The sequence below is a fragment of the Schistocerca nitens genome, chromosome 11, assembly GCF_023898315.1.
Source record: "Schistocerca nitens isolate TAMUIC-IGC-003100 chromosome 11, iqSchNite1.1, whole genome shotgun sequence".
Classification (NCBI taxonomy): domain Eukaryota; kingdom Metazoa; phylum Arthropoda; class Insecta; order Orthoptera; family Acrididae; genus Schistocerca; species Schistocerca nitens.
Window position 1 is genome coordinate 55,353,936 of NC_064624.1, and position 18,448 is coordinate 55,372,383.

Genomic DNA, 18,448 nt, shown 5'->3' on the forward strand with positions numbered 1-18,448 from the left:
GCTAAGTAAAAGAACCAGTATTAAGTGAAGAATCTAGTGCTGTTTTACTGAAGGGGCAGCTGAGATGAGATTAGACTAATTACAGTACCCACAGGCACTTAGGTAGTCATTCTTCCCACGGTGCATACGCAATTGCAGTGGGTACAACCCGCACGTACCCTTTACCGTGAACTTTACAATAGTTTGCACAATACGTGTGCAGATGTAGAAGTATTACTGAGTCGAATCAGGGAGAACAGAAACTAGAATGGTGTGGAGAACTGCATCAAAGCAGTATCTGAATTGATAACCAGAACTACAACCTTATTCCTCCAAGACTTCTGATGTACACCATAATAATGTGAAGATACAATCATTTCCATCAGTTTGTGTACAAGGAGCCTCTATATACAGGTGTACAATGTTCTCAACTTATCACTACAATGTTGATCTCAAACACTTATATACATGTACCATAAACTTTACAAGTTTTGATCAATTCTATAATCAGAATGTGAGAGATAATACCGAGAACAAGTTACAAACAATTTTATATAGAGATTATAATTTTTCTTCTACCAGGTGTCCCCCACAAGCATTGTCAGGCACTTTTCCCTCTGATGTTTTGGCTGACATTCATAATTTCATTTTTGCTTTAAAACTCATTTTGTTTGTACTGGGAAAGAAACTGTCACTTCTCATTGGCACTGGACGTCACACAAAAGACCCGATGAGCAATATTTGCCTGTGCCGACTCCAGCTACACAATGAAAAAATGAAATTGTGAAAATCTGCCGAAACAGCAGTAAAATTGTGCCTGATGACTTAAGATGGACACACTGTATGAAACTGAACATTCCAAATGATTTCAACACACAGTAGTTCATCAGGTCGCTCTGTATGAGCATAACATGAAAGATAGTGATATGATTTAAAAAGTTAAACAGTAAGTTGGAGCAACATAAAGTAATTACCATAGAGACAAATAAAATAATTGTAGAGTGTTCTTATATGCTGACACTGTATGTAATTTTTTTTAGAAGAAACCAGTACCAAGGACGTGAAAAAGAATATGATCTCATTCAAGAAAGATGTTAAAGAGAAAACTGTGAAGAGTAATTTCCTGTTCAGTGAGGACAGAGATAAGAAGAAAATGATTATGATGAATCAATAAATTTTAAAACACAGAATACAAGTTAACTGCATAAAGTCAACAATCCATTAAGAACAATCGACAACAACATATCGTGCCGTAATTATAAAGGTGATAATGAATTGAAAAATTAAAGGAGGGGATGGTTCAGAGTTAAAAATAGTTATTATATTCGTGGACAGAAAATAGAAAATGTCCTGTTACCTGTGGTACATTTAATTTCATAAACACGAAGAATTGTATCTTTCTGTAAAAAATTGCTTCTTATTTGTTTTGTTTATTCTTATCTTTGGCATAGACCAAAACGTGTAACGTTGGGCAGTATACGTAAATAGAGGTTTTTTGAAACATTTTTTCACCAGTCACTATAGAAATTATTTTCACAACTGAAATTTTTGCCTGGAGATCATTTATCAAACAGTATATTGCAAAAGACTGTGCTTCAGGACGGGCCAAACTTGAAAAATACTCCGACGTGTACACATCACCGTGACATCCTTCATAAGTGTACGAACACCGACATTAAATGCATGGGAGGTTATGTACACTGTGAACTGATGTATATTACGTATCAATATTAACATCCTCAACCCACACCTCAACAAACCACTGTTCTTGTGCCCTGTTTACAAGTGAACTGAGGCAGTTGATGTGAAGCCTACAAAATCTGGTAACACTGCTGAAAATTTAAAATGTTTAGCGACTGTTAAAACTTGTGGATCTTTGGACGCAGGCAACGAGTTCTATATCCGTGTTGGCTACTACTGGGAGAATGTGCTTTGTGTTTGAACCTGATAATTTGAATTGCCAGCAAATGTGCATTCTTGCATCAAGATCCGTGAATTACAATGGACTCGGTAGCAGTCGTGTATTATTAAAACGATAACATAGGATAAACGTTTAGTCGAGAACTTGTTTCATTTAGTAGCTTCAGTTAGACCTACAATAATGAACCCTCTATGCAGCAGGAAGTACAAGATTTTATGCAACCTACTGATATGTATAGTGAAGCTAATCTTTTAAACAGGTTTCCCATATTGAACTACAGGTCAGGCCACAATCAAGTTCCACATGGCTCAGAGTCAGTAAAAGACTACTGAAGAACTGTGTGTAAGTGGTTATGTGTACAACTGGCATAAGGTCTTCTCATTATAAAGCCCACCATACACTGGTGTCTGGGCAGTGCAGTGGACTGTCCACGCGAATGTCAACAGCACTCAGGCAGAAGTTGGTCAACATTATACCCGAGGGCACAAATAAGAAACTTCATAAATTTTGTACGACTGTGGTAACTGCACGAAGGACAGTAATCAAATTACAATAACAGTTTATAAGAGAAAGAGCAGGTTATGATCCAGTCAAGATTGGCTGACCACAAAAACACGAATTTAACGTAAGCTAATACTATAAAGTAATAGCAAAAGTATGCAGTGTGGCATTTGCGGTTTGTCAGAGATAGTGCACACAACTGCATCCCCGGCGCAAGTAACCGTTTCGCTATTGGCGGCAGAAGAGTTACAGATGTTTCTCCCACAGTACTCCATACATTTTCTGTCCTCTGCCGTGAAGAAACTACTAAGTGGATAACTGTAGAGGAAAGACACTGCACCATTTCAGCAGAGTCATCAGAGCTGTAGTAGATGACGGAGTACTCGTCACAAAGGCAGATCCCTTACGAGCATAGAGAAACGTAACCACTGGGCAACAGGCATTTTTGGGTTAACAAAGACACGGCAGGAGTAGTTCCTTCGACAGCAGCTCCCGTTCGACATTTACCGTTCCCCCGCTGCACTTACACCGGCAGGTAACCCGAGTACATAATCTGCACCGGCACAGGGTGGATCGCCGCACATTTTTTTGTGGGAACTGACTATGCTGGTAGCTAAGGCCAGGGGGTGTCAGTGGGCGTGACACTGGTCCCCTCTCAAATTGCCACCTTACTTGTAGAACTTCACTTCCGTCTCCACACAGTCCTTGAGCAGGTCATCCACTTCCGAGAGGTCACCCTCGCCGCGCGAAAAGCCGTCGACGAACGCCTCCACCTCGGCGACGCAGTCGTCCTCCATCTGGCGCAGGAGCTTCAGCACCGGCGGGCACTCGCAGCCGCCAGCCGCCTTCGCCGCCACAGCCGCGTGCAGGCGGTACAGCGTGTGCTCGCGGTCGACGGGTGTCTGGAAGCGCGGCACTACCTACAGACGACAAAGAATGTTCGGCACAGCCTGAGGTCACCGACCCTTCTGATGCTTCAAGAAATTGTACATCACACACACACACACACACACACACACACACACACACACACACACACACAAAATCAGTTTTTGGAAATATATAAAATAACTGGATGGATAAAAAGCTCACGTTTTCCAATCTTGTACTGTGCACTCCCCAACAATCATTCTTTCCTTCTCATCCTGTCAAGTAAGTCTCCCCTGACCCAGTGTTCAAAGCAACTTTTCTGAACTTGCCCTATTTCCAGTCCTTTCCCTCCACGTCTCTTCTTTCCCCTTCAGTTCCATCAGAAGGAGCCATTGGCTCTGAAAACTTGCAAATTTTGATACATTTTTAAACACATGCATGTGCACATGCACAGAGACAGAGACAGAGACAGAGACAGAGAGGTACACACCTGTATTGGTGATTCTGAATGAAAAGCTTCAAATTGACATATGAGCTACTCTGAATGGTTTCAAAGACAAAACACATTTAACATACATTGTTGTGTATTTTCTGTATTACTCTGATATTGTCCTTCTTTAACGATGTACCACAGTCGTGTATAGGAAGCTGAGATGAGTAATTTGATAAAGAACACTTGGGTGTATCCAGTTGGGTTCAAATGGCTCTGAGCACTATGGCACTTAACTTCTGAGGTCATCAGTCCCCTAGAACAAACTACTTAAACCTAACTAACCTAAGGACATCACACACATCCATGCCTGACGCAGGATTCGAACCTGCAACCGTAGCGGTCGCGCGGTTCCAGACTGTAGCACCTACAACCGCTCTGCCACTCCGGCTGGCAATATCCAGTTGCAAAACTACCTCAAATTGTCCTACAAAAAACACCTACGCTACAGTGCATGCACACTGTGCACTCTCTTCATGCAAACTATTACTCCTAGAGAAAAATGAATAGGACCTGTTTTGCAATAAATTTAATCTAGTTTAATCTTGTACTGTGACATGTTTTCACTGGAGTGTGCAGTATTCAAGTTATTCAAGAAAACAAAAGTGATAGTATAATTTTTTTCATGATGCTGCCACCATTTGGCCATAATAATTTTTACTTTATTGTTATACGATCCAGATTTCGGCCTTAGGACATTTTCAAGCACAAAGAGTGGAATAAACAACAGAAGTATAAATCACAAATATCACAAGTCTCCTCCCCTCCTGGCACCTTGGGTGCCCACTTGTTCAAACTACCCCCTCCCCCTCAATTCCTCCACTTTCTTTCCACCCACACCACTTCCACCCCTATCCAGCTTGAACAGGTCTTGTGTTCTGTTGGCTCCACAGCTGCAATTATGTTCCTCTCCCATCACCACTGTTTTCTCACCATTGCATGGTGGTTTTCTCGGTTGATTGTGCTGGCATGAGGGACTTCTGGGAGCATTTGCATACTGTTGTAGCACTTTCTAACGGTACATATTACTACTCGCCTATACAGTGCACCATGTTTTACAGAATTACAAGGTATAAATTCCATGTTTGTTACAAAAAAATTATGATAAGACACTTCAGAATATTTACATGTGAACTTTAACACTGGATCTCCATGCCACATACTGTGGACACTTATGTACCAATGTATGCAAAGATAATGTAATTATAACGCAAAAAAAAAAGTTCAGTTACCTTGTTCCCCAACACACCACAGACTGCATTGTGCAGACTTTAATGTGTCTTAGACAATCTTTGGATTATTTCATCTATGCCCATAACAGTCCATAATAGTTTGGTGCGTAACTGTTTACTGGTTAGCAGTTTCACACGGTTGGCCAGTTGGATTAAAGGCGGGAGAAGGGACCAAACTACGAGGTCATCGGTCCCTTTCTAATAAAACAATGCCACAAGTGTGAGAATAAAACGGAGGAAACATAACACAAAATGGAAAGAAAGGAAAAGCCACAAGAACGAAGGGAAGGCAACAAACACTAAAAGGAACAAAAGAGAACAAGAAAACAACAGAGATGCTAGAAACAGAAGAGAGTAAAACATCAAAGCAGATTATAGCGGTTGGCCAACCACGAGAATAAAAAGGGAAAGCCAGCCACTCTGCAACACATTAAAATCTCCACCCTAAATGCACTAGGGTGGAGGACACAGAGGGACAAAGGACACGTGCTAAAACCTCCATAGAAGTATAAAATCCACTCTCAGGGATAAGTCGTAAAACTAAAGCTGCTGTGGAGGCACTGTCGCCCAACACCGAAGGCATGGAGCTGGGAAAGTTAAAAGTCTGCCGCAGAGCGGCTAAAAGTGGGCAGTCCAGAAAGAGGTGGACGACTGTCGTTTGGGAGCCACAGCGACACTGAGGTGGGTCCTCGTGATGGAGTAGGTATCCATGCGTTAGCCACAAATGGCCAATGTGGAGCCGGCAGAGGACAACTGATACCCTGCGAGAGGCCCGCACGGAAGACTTCCACACATTCATAGTCTCGTTAATGACACGCAGTTTTTTGAGCTTACTGTTATGGCATTCCACCTCCTAAAGCCATAAAACCCTGCGGTGTAAGGCAGAACGCAGGCCGGCTTCGGAGATGTTGATCTCCAGAAGCTGTGTCCGCGTCACCTGCTCGGCCTGCCTGTCGGCAAGTTCGTTGCCGGGGATTCCCACGTGTCGTAGGGTCCACACAAACACCACAGAACAGAGGGACTGTTCCGGGGCACAGACGGACTCCTAACTGAACGCTACCAGAGGGTGGCGAGGGTAGCACTGGTCGATTGTTTGTAGGCTGCTCAATGAGTCAGTACACAGGAGAAATGACTCACCAGGGCGTGAGCAGATGTACTCGAGAGCACGAGATATGGCCACCAGCTCTGCAGTGAAAACACTGCAGCCAACTGGCAACGAGTGCTACTCAATATGTCCTCCCCGAACATATGTGAAGCCTACATGACCGCCAGCCATTGAGCCGTCAGTGTAAACCACTTCAGAGCCCCGGAACACGTCAAGAATCGAGAGGAAGTGACAGCGGAGAGCGACCGGGTTAACCGAGTACTTAGGGCCACGCAAAAGATCCAGATGAAGCTGCAGCCAATGTGTACACCACGGAGGCGTACGTGAACGGATCGCAAGTAGAGTGCAGTTCAGAGGGAACCGACCACACGCAAACCGCAATCGTTAGCCCCGACCTGGGCCGCCAATGCGGGAGATGGACTGCCGCGGGTGGGAAAAGGAGACTGTAATTCGGATGCTCAGGGGAACTATGAATGTGTGCTGCATAACTGGTGAGCAGTTGCACACGTCCGATCTGCAGTGGAGGGACACCGGCCTCCATCAGTACCCTGGTCACCGGACTCGTCCTAAAAGCTCCTGTCGCTAATCAAACCCCACTGTGGTGCACAGGGTCGAGTAAATGCAACGCTGAAGGCGCTGCCGAACCATAAACCACACTCCCATAGTCAGTCTGGGATTGGACAAGGGCTCTGCAGAGCTGCAGCAGCATACAGGCTCTGCAGAGCTGCAGCAGCATACAGCGATCTGCACCCCAATTGGTGTTGCTCAGGCAATGGAGGGCATTGAGGTGCAGCCAGCACTTCTCCTTAAGCTGACAAAGATGAGGGAGCCGAGTCAATCGAGTGTCGTAAACCTATCCTAGGAACTGATATATGTCCACTACAGTGAATGGATCGTCATTAAGGTAAAGTGCGGGCTTCGGATAAACGGTACGACGCTGACAAAAGTGCTCAACACAGAACTTTGCGGCTGAAAACTGGAAGCCGTGGGCTAGAGCCTATGACTGCGCCTTGTGGATGGCTCCCTGGACACGCCCCTCAGCAACAACAGTACTGGGGCAGCACTACGAAATGCAGAAGTCGTCTGCATACAGAGAAGGTGAGACAGAGTGCCCGAAAGCTGCTGCTAGACCGTTAGTGGCCACTAAAAATAGTTGTTGTTGTTGTTGTTGTCTTCAGTCCTGAGTCTGGTTTGATGCAGCTCTCCATGCTACTCTATCCTGTGCAAGCTTCTTCATCTCCCAGTACCTACTGCAACCTACATCCTTCTGAATCTGCTTAGTGTATTCATCTCTTGGTCTCCCTCTACAATTTTTACCCTCCACGCTGCCCTCCAATGCTAAATTTGTGATCCCTTGATTACTCAAAACATGTCCTACCAACCGATCCCTTCTTCTAGTCAAGTTGTGCCACAAACTTCTCTTCTCCCCAATCCTATTCAATACCTCCTCATTCGTTACGTGATCTACCCACCTTATCTTCAGCATTCTTCTGTAGCACCACATTTCGAAAGCTTCTATTCTCTTCTTGTCCACACTAGTTATCCTCCATGTTTCACTTCCATACATGGCTACACTCCATACAAATACTTTCAGAAACGACTTCCAGACACAAATCTATACTCGATGTTAACAAATTTCTCTTCTTCAGAAACGATTTCCTTGCCATTGTCAGTCTACATTTTATATCCTCTCTACTTCAACCATCATCAGTTATTTTACTCCCTAAATAGCAAAACTACTTTACTACTTTAAGTGTCTCATTTCCTAATCTAATTCCCTCAGCATCATCCGATTTAGTTTGACTACATTCCATTATCCTCATTTTGCTTTTGTTGATGTTCATCTTATATCCTCCTTTCAAGACACTGTCCATTCCGTTCAACTGCTCTTCCAAGTCTTTTGCTGTATCTGACAGAATTACAATGTCATCGGCGAACCTCAAGTTTTTACTTCTTCTCCATGAATTTTAATGCCTACTCCGAATTTTTCTTTTGTTTCCTTTACTGCTTGCTCAATATACAGATTGAATAACATCGGGGAGAGGCTACAACCCTGTCTCACTCCTTTCCCAACCTCTGCTTCCATTTCATGCCCCTCGACTCTTACAACAGCCATCTGGTTTCTGTACAAATTGTAAATAGCCTTTCGCTCCCTGTATTTTACCCGTGCCACCTTCAGAATTTGAAAGAGAGTATTCCAGTTAACATTGTCTAAAGCTTTCTCTAAGTCTACAAATGCTAGAAATGTAGGTTTGCCTTTTCTTAATCTTTCTTCTAAGATAAGTCGTAAGGTTAGCATTGCCTCACGTGTTCCAACATTTCTACGGAATCCAAACTGATCTTCCCCGAGGTCCGCTTCTACCAGTTTTTCCATTCGTCTGTAAATAATTCGCGTTAGTATTCTGCAGCTGTGACTCACTAAATTGATAGTTCGGTAATTTTCACATCTGTCAACACCTGCTTTCTTTGGGATTGGAATTATTATATTCTTCTTGAAGTCTGAGGGAATTTTGCCTTTCTCATACATCTTGCTCACCAGATGGTAGAGTTTTGTCAAGACTGGCTCTCCCAAGGCCATCAGTAGTTCTAATGGAATGTTGTCTACTCCCGGGACCTTGTTTCGACTCAGGTCTTTCAGTGCTCTGTCAAACTCTTCACGCAGTATCTTATCTCCCATTTCGTCTTCATCTACATCCTCTTCCATTTCCATAATATTGTCCTGAAGTACTTCGCCCTTGTATAAACACTCTATATACTCCTTCCACCTTTCTGCCTTCCCTTCTTTGCTTAGAACTGGGTTTCAATCTAAGCTCTTGATATTCATACAAGTGGCTCTCTTTTCTCCAAAGGTCTCTTTAATTTTCCTGTAGGCAGTCTCTATCTTACCCCCAATGAGACAAGCCTCTACATCCTTACATTTGTCCTCTAGCCATCCCTGCTTAGCCATTTTGCACTTCCTGCCGATTTCATTTTTGAGACGTTTGTATTCCTTTTTGCCTGCTTCATTTACTGCATCTTTATATTTTCTCCTTTCATCAATTAAATTCAATATTTCTTCTGTTACCCAAGGATTCCTATTAGCCCTCGTCTTTTTACCTACTTGATGCTCTGCTGCCTTCACTACTTCATCCCTCAAAGCTACCCATTCTTCTTCTACTGTATTTCTTTCCCCCATTCCTGTCAATTGTTCCCTATGTTCTCCCTGAAACACTCTACAACCTCTCGTTCTTTCAGTTTATCCAGGTCCCATATCCTTAAATTCCCACCTTTTTGCAGTTTCTTCAGTTTCAATCTGCAGATCGTAACCAATAGATTGTGGTCAGAATCCACATCTGCCCCTGGAAATGTCTTACAATTTAAAACCTGGTTCCTAAATCTCTGTCTTACCATTATATAATCTATCTGATACCTTTTAGTATCTCCAGGATTCTTCCAGGTATAGAACCTCCTTTTATGATTCTTGAACCAAGTGTTAGCTATGATTAGGTAATGCTCTGTGCAAAATTCTACCAGGCGGCTTCCTCTTTCATTTCTTAGCCCCAATCCATATTCACCTACTATGTTTCCTTCTCTCCCTTTTCCTACTGACGAATTCCAGTCACCCATGACTATTAAATTTTCGTCTCCCTTCACTACCTGAATAATTTCTTTTATCTCATCATACATTTCATCAATTTCTTCATCATCTGCAGAGCTAGTTGGCATATAAACTTGTACTACTGTAGTAGGCATGGGCTTTGTGTCTATCTTGGCCACAATAATGCGTTCACTATGCTGTTTGTAGTAGCTAACCCGCACGCCTATTTTTTTATTCATTATTAAACCTACTCCTGCATTACCCCTATTTGATTTTGTATTTATAACCCCGTAATCACCTGACCAAAAGTCTTGTTCCTCCTGCCACCGAACTTCACTAATTCCCACTATATCTAACTTTAACCTATCCATTTCCCTTTTTAAATTTTCTAACCTACCTGCCCGATTAAGGGATCTGACATTCCACGCTCCGATCCGTAGAACGCCAGTTTTCTTTCTCCTGATAACGACATCCTCTTGAGTAGTCCCGGCCCGGAGATCCGAATGGGGGACTATTTTATCTCCGGAATATTTTACCCGAGAGGACGCCACCATCATTAAACCATACAGTAAAGCTGCATGCCCTCGGGAAAAATTACAGCTGTAGTTTCCCCTTGCTTTCAGCCGTTTGCAGTACCATCACAGCAAGGCTGTTTTGGTTAATGTTACAAGGCCGGATCAGACAATCATCCAGACTGTTGCCCCTGCAACTACTGAAAAGGCTGCTGCCCCTCTTCAGGAACCACACGTTTATCTGGCCCCTCAACAGATACCCCTCCGTTGTGGTTGCACCTACGGTACGGCCATCTGTATCGCTGAGGCACACAAGCCTCTCCACCAACGGCAAGGTCCATGGTTCATGGGGGAAGACTAAAAATAGAGAGACACTGAATACAGAGCCCTGCAGGACACCATTCTCCTGGATATGGATCGAACTATGGGAGTCACCAACTTGGACACGGAAAATACGGAGCGACAGGAAGTTTTGGATAAAAATCGGGAGTGGACCCCAGAGACCCCACTCATACAATGTGGCAAGGATATGATGTCGCCAAGTCATGTCGTATGCTTTACGCAAGTCAAAAAAGATGGCAATCCCCCCCCCCCCCCTCCACACACACACACACACACACACACACACACACACACACACACACACACACACACACACACGGAACCAAACTGACTACATATTTCTTGACTTCCAGAAGGGTTTTGGCACCAATCCACAACAGGCAGCTTCTAATCAAATTAAATGACTGTGGAATATCACCTCACTTCTGTGACTGGATTCGTGATTTTCTGTCAAAAAGTCTAAAGTTTATAATAACTGACAGGAAGTCACGTAATGAAATCGAGGTTATATCTGAGATTCCCCAAACAGGAGTTACAGGCACTCTGCTGTTCCTAATCTGTATAAATGATGTAGGAGAGAATCTGAGCAGCAGACTGTTTACAGATGATGGTGATTATGATGATGATGATGTTTACCACATAGTCTGAAAAAACCTTTAAATTATGGCTAAGCCATAAATGATGAATTTGAATGGTGTTAATTCAACTTAATAACTGCGAAGTGAAATTCAAAACAACTCAAATTGCAACCATCACATAGGAAATGTGGAGAAATCAAGCAAAAAACTGCATTTTATAAGCAGAACATTTAAATGATGCAACAAATCTATTAAACAGATTGCTTACATTATGCTTGTCCAGCCTCTTTATGGAGTATCCTAAGGTATGTGGTCCTTACCAGATGGTCGTGATGGAGGACATTGGAAAAATTCGAAGAAGGGCAAGTTGCAGCTCTTAGAATTATTAATTCCTATCTCATGGAATAGACTGGGTGGGGTGGGGAAGGTTAGAAAAGGAAGGACAGATTGCTCAGAGAGCAGGGTGAGAGGCACCCGCCTGCACTGAGGGGGGGGAGGCACAGGTGGAACGGGATGTGTCAGAGAGCAGCAACTCTTGCTCTATGAGAACCCCTTTCATTTTTCTTCACTTCCAAACAGCATTCAACTTGGTACCACACAACTGCTTATGAAATATCGCGTGTGTGTGTGTGTGTGTGTGTGTGTGTGTGTGTGTGTGTGTGTGTGTGTGTGCGTGTGTGTGTGTGTGTGTGTGTGTGCGTGTTTTTTTACAATAGTTTCTCTGGTAACAGTGAATACCATTGGAAGTTCGTAAGTCAGTATCTTTGAGATATCAGTGAAGAAATGAGTAAGGATATAAATATTACTGATGGACTTTGAAGCACTCATTATTTTATACTAAGTTTTAACACAACATGGATCACAACACACTTAGAAGTTCACACTCAGATCAGAGGTGACGCAGGATTTAAGATCGTCTGTTTCTCAGTACACGAGTGGCTCTGAACAGGAGTGAAAAAGTGACAGAGTCGAGCTGAGTTGTTTCGGGCCTCTGTGGTTGGAGATTGTACAAGAAGACTTTGATGTTAGGTAAAGGAAATCAAATTTACTCCGTTAAAGAAGAGGAGCAGAAAAACTAATAAAAATAAAAAGGAGGTTTGACACGCATCAGCTAATTAAAAATAATAAGTACCAACAAATAACACAACCCATCAAATTAACAGATGATCTAGAACAACTAGTGCCTAATCTAAGAAGCAGAGAATCTAGCCCCCTTGAACCCATGAAGGAAACATGCATGGTGGACATCAGAATGTGACAAATTCCATGAAGATATACACCAAGCATGGTTAAAGAGTCAAACATATAAAACTGAAGAAAATGCCATCAACCTAAAAAATGAAAGAAAAAAAATTCACACAAAATATTAGAAGAATCAAGAGAGGATTTCATAAAGATATTATAAACTCTAAAGAAGGTAATTATCATAAAACCAACTCCAGGAACTTCTATAAAATCTTTGGGAAACAGCTACAACAATATGAGGCCCCTACACTAATACTGAAAGATGAAGATGGAAGAATGACACACAGTAACAAGGAAAATGCAGAAATCATGGCAAAAGCATTTAACAAACTTCTGAATTGTGAGGAACCCAAAGAACCCTTACAAAACAACATAAATACCCCAATAAAAACCGAACCTAACAACCTAGACCCTCCAACTTTCCAAGAAGTAGAAAAAATTCTTAAAGAACAAAAAAATTATAAGGCATGTGGAGAAGATCAGGTTTTTGGTGAAATGTGGAAATATGCAAGTGACACAGTCAAGACCACCTAACAAAAATTTGGGTAACACAACGATTCCCCGAACATTGGACCACAGCTATCATCCACCCACTACACAAAAAGGGAGATAAGAGCAACCCAGATAACTACAGAGGAATGTCTCTCCTAGATTGCACATATAAAATCCTATCCAAGATCCTATATTAAAGAATCAAGGAGCAATTAGAACAGGAGTTAGGGGAATATCAGGGAGGTTTCAGACCACGGAGAAGCTGTGCAGAGCAGATAATTAGTTTAAAATTGATTATGGCATATTACAAGAAACGGAACAAACCTCTGGCAATAACATTTGTAGATTTTAAGAAGGCATATGACTGTCTCCACAGACCTTCAGTATTGAAAATTTTAAGAAATCTAGGGCTCCATCCAAAACTAATTAAAATAATACAACTCACTCTAACCAACATCAAATCAAAAGTGAAGTTTAGAGGAGAAACTTCGGAACCATTCCTCATAAAAACAGGCTCAAGCAAGGTGACTGCCTATCACCATTACTGTTCAACTGTGCACTGGAATACATAATAAGAGAATGGTAGAAGGACAATCCAAAGATGATAAGAATTGGAAGTGCAAAAGATGATATTAGCTTAAACTGCTTGGGATTCGCTGATGATATTGCTCTCCTAGCCAACACTGTTCAAGAAGCCAGGTAACAAGTGAAATCACTACAAGAAATAGCAGAGAAAGTAGGCCTTAGAATATCATTTGAAAAAACGGAGATTATGCTAACTGATCCACCACTTGCAAACAAAATTACAATAGGAGAACAGGAAATCAAAATTGTTGATAAATTTAAATATTTAGGCGAAATAATAACATACAATCTAAATGAGAAGCCATCATGCCAGAATAGAATAAAAAGGCTGAACTACGCAAATTACATTACCAAAACTACATACAACAGAAAAAGCCTATCTATAATTGCAAAATTAAAACACTATAAAACAGTTACACAACCAGAAATAACGTATGCAGCTGAAACTATCTTCAAAACAACTAATACAGCAGAAATTGACAGAATACTAAAAATAGAAAGAAGAATAATTAGGACATGTATAAATAAACAGTATAAAATAAATGGATATTGGAGAATAGCATCAAATGAAACAGTATATAAGAAAATAAAACCAGTCATGAGCACAATCAGGAAGAAACGCATCTCATTCTTTAGACATCTGATGAGAACTCCAGAAAACAGAATTAGTAAAAAAAAAATAATACAAAAATTGTGGAATAGCAAGAGAGACATTAAATGGATCACAGAAATTAAGGATGATATAAAAGAACTTCAAATTACAGTGGATGACCTAAAAAACAAGACAGAGAAAACCAGAATACTACAAGACCCGCAAACCAGACTACAAATGAAAATCAATGAAAGGAGTACAGGAAGAGTGGTGTCAGATGAAGAAAGAAAGAAAATATCTGAAAGAATGAAGAAATATTGGGCAGACAGAAGAGCAAAACACCTTTCATATAAGAATAGACTCTAATAATTATATTACCTAAATATCATATTAAGTTATTGTTGAACCAAATTGTATCCCTGTGTAACAACTTTTTTACAACTTTGTATTTTTGACTAGAGTGGTCCAATGGAGGCCATAAAATAAATAATAATAAAAAGGAGGTAGATATGGTGATTAGAGGGAAATGAGACACTTTGTTGGCTTACTGTTCTTTTTATTACTACTTCATGTGTCTGCAATGAACATGCTGAAGAGCACAGGCACTAGTTTATAGCTTCAGTAGGTATAAAACATATGAGGCTTACTAGTTTTTCCAATAAATTACCAGAACAAAAGGCCCTCTGCCCTACATCTTTATTAAGATTCAGGTATACACAATACTGTCCACTACCAGAAACTGCAAACCGTGAATTGCCAGATTCTATTGTTCTGATCAACCCCTTAGCTTCGAGTACTCATCACGATGAAACTGGGATAAAGACAGATAGATTTAGACAAATGCACGGCAGAAACCAATAACTACTCCAGAGGTACTTAGGAGCAAGCTGTTTTGAATATTTAGTTCACTGTTGACAGTCAGTGTACAAGCTTAATCGGAGACAATGTTCACTCGCATGTGGCCCACTGCAGGCTGTCAGTCATCCGAGGCCAGAACTATTCTGATCGCAGTGTTCTTCAGTTCTCTAATTCTGCCTTTCTTGGCACTTCAAGGCCCCAAAAATGGCACTTGGGGCTGTTTGCTTACAGCTATGACTGTATTGCTTTTTACCTCAATCTCACATCAGTGAACATGATGTCAGCAGTTTCTCAATGCATATGAAGTCTTTAATGGACTAACTAAAGTGGCTTGCACTGTATGTCTCTAACGTCAAAGGCTTACAGCTGTACAGCTGATTTTCATTTTCTTTCTTTCTTTCCTTTTTTTTTCTCTTGGTTTTGCAACCATTCATAATTTGGTCATTAAAAGAATACTGTCTATGTTCACAATTCACATTATATAGACACCACTTGACGATTCTCAGCTGCTCTTTAAATGTTACAAAATTTTATTCACAAATTACGACTAAATTGACTTCAGCTATACTATTTATTACTGACAAATGAAAATCTGTGTCGAATCAGGACTCTAACACGGGTTTCCCGTTTATCGCAAGCACTCGCCTAAACCACTTTAGCTATCTGTGCGTGCCTGCCGAACTGACCCAAACCTCCGCATGTCACACTTGCCTGGCACAGATTTTCATGAGTCACCAATAAATACTACAGCTCAAGACACTCTAGATTAACAATTTTTGAATAAAATTTTATACTTGACGTGCTCCTCTTCAAAGCTGGGTTTGTGTTCAACTATCATTAGGCACCTACAGATTTACTCTTCTGGTATAACCGATGGTAAGATTAATTCACACCTACGTTATAAAATCATTTTTTCAGCACGTTTCCAACTAGTTTTCTTCCGCACTGTGCACGTACGCAAGTACATTCTTGTGACTTCAGTTTCTAGTCATATCCCATTTTACTAATTATATTGCTGTGAAATGCTTTCTCCAGTGAAGAATGAACATTGCAACAATATTGTTTCACAAATTATCTCAAAAATGTTAGCTGCTGAGATACTATTTTCACTGACAGTGCATATATAGTACTATTGCCGAAAATATGCGACATGATGAAAACATTTTATGCACACACATTTTAATGCAATAGGCATACTATTTATTCATTTTTGCTGGTTTTTACAGTTACAGGTATCTTACGGAGATTTGTGAATAACTTTTGTATCTATACGGAAGACTTCACGAAGGTGGCACAGGTCCGTGGCAGATGAAATTCTGGATGGTTGTGTAATGAATTTGTGGGAGAGTATTACACAAGAACACACAAACAATTCAAAATTTGTAGGAGACTTATGTGCAGTTGACATAGCTACTACTTCTACAGCTTCAGACACACTGGTTAACCCTGTGTCAATTGGACAAGTGGGTGAAATGTCCAGTACAGATGCAGCAGTTAGGGCAGACCGCCTGTGCCTGAAGAAGCATTTCATCGAAGTTCTTCAGCACCAGTTTTGTGCTCCCGATTCATTTCTATGAACACTTACCACTCCATAACTCAAGCAGGGCTTAGAAATCTATACTATTATATAAAGACAAGCCGTCCATTAACACAGTCATCCAAAAACCGTGAAAAGGACTTGATCTATTTACTTCAAATTCTTACACAATACTCTAATGAACATTTTGGCAGATATAGGCTAGATTTTTTTTAAAAAATGTACACAACATATAAATATACGAAGTGTTGTCAAAAAGTAATAGGAATTTAATTTTACATGCTTTATATATCCAATTTTCAGTTTTTTTTTACCTTGTTGGTACACTTGTTCCTGATGTATGTCTGCATTTACAGCTGTTTTCAATATTTAGTTCATTGTTGACAGTTGAAAAAGTTGTGTTTTTTAGTGCTAGGTGAATTTTCACTTTTGAAGAAGATCAAAGAATTTGCATTAAATTTTGCTTGAGAAATGAAATAAAGTGCCGCACCGCATTCCGAATGTCGACTGTGGCCTTTGGCGAATCTGCTGCGAGTAAGAGAAGAGTTTACAAATGGTATAAACCTTTCAAAGAGGATCAGAATGACTTTGAAGACGACAAATGCCCTGGATGCTCTAGCACATCAAACACTGATAACCACATGGAAAAATGAAAGAAAATGGTTCTGGAAAAATCACCAACAAAGAGTTTGCTGATAATGTCAGCATGTCCTCTGGCTCACGCCAAGCAATTGTTTCATATGTTTAGGGCATGAAACGAGTAGCAGCAAAGTTTTGGAACGAACTATTGAATTTCGGTGAAAAACGACATCACACAGAAATCGCAAAGGAATTGCTGAATTAAATTGTCACTGACTGATAACTTCTAAAGAAGGCTATAACGGTGACAAAACACGGATATACAGGTATGATGTCCAAGCCGAGGCCCAACTGTCACAACGGAAACTGCCTGAAGATGAAGACTGAAAAAAATTCGACAAGTTAAATCACATATGAAGATCCTTCTCACTGTTTTCTTTGATTACTATGGAATAGCGTATCACAAGTTCCCGCCTTACGGTCGTACGGTCAATAAGGAATACTAACTGGAAGTTATTTGCCATTTGCACGAAGCAATTCGAAGAAAATACCACGATTATGGCAAAACCATTTGCTGAAATTGTACCACGATAATGGTCCTGCTCACGGCTCAATGCCTATTATGTTGCTTAAGCCACCATATTTGCCAGACACTGCCTCATACAATGTCTTTCTATTCCCGAGGCTGAAGAGAGCCAGGAAAGGATGTAATTTTGCCATCATTGACGAGCTAAAAATGGAATCTCTGAAGGAGCTGATCATCATAAAGAAAAGTGAGTTCCAGAAGTGGTTATAAGATTGGAATAAGGACTGGCAAAAGTGTATAACATCTGAGGGGGATTACTTTGGAGAGGAGAACGATCTCGCAGAAAGATTACGTAAGGAAATAAAAAATTTCTGTTACTTTTTGATCTCACCTTGTACACGTTATATATAACAGCACACCATTATTACCACAATCTCGAAAAGTCCTCAATTGATTTACTTCAAATTTTCTACACAATGCTGTAATGAACGTTCAGACAGACATAGGCCATAGTTTTTTAAATATACTGGATGATTCAAAAATAAAGGACAGATTTCAGTTGTTTATTACACACAAGCTATAAAAGATAGTCACACACTACACATGTCACTGGATGGAGGAGGGTCCAGACCTTTTACACGGCGGCACTGCAGCTTGTTTGTGGCAACCTGGCGTCTACACCACAAGAGCAATCATTTTGTGTGTAGGAATTTCTGCGAGGTCAATCCACTGTTCAAGTGAGATGTGCATTCTGCCATAAATTCAGCAAGTAGCCACCTCTCCACAAGCAGATTTATAACTAGCATACAAGATTCTTGGAAGTCTGTTGCATATGCAAAGGGAAGAGCACTGGTCAGCCATGCGGGTCTGATGAAAATGTCGGGTGTACCCAACGCGAGTTCACAAAGAGTCTTCCGAATTCCTCAA

The 18,448-nt window shown here is 41.0% G+C and overlaps 1 protein-coding gene across 1 annotated transcript in view; it reads right to left on the reverse strand.

Annotated features, from left to right (window-relative positions):
- Nucleotides 1-2,629: 2,629 nt before the first annotated feature.
- Nucleotides 2,630-18,448, reverse strand: part of LOC126213091 (secernin-2) — a 94,691-nt gene continuing 78,872 nt past the window's right edge. The window contains exon 7 of the mRNA XM_049940690.1: nt 2,630-3,321. Within this exon, the coding sequence (XP_049796647.1) occupies nt 3,070-3,321 (252 nt within the window). The 3' untranslated portion in view covers nt 2,630-3,069. The remainder of the gene's footprint in view (nt 3,322-18,448) is intronic.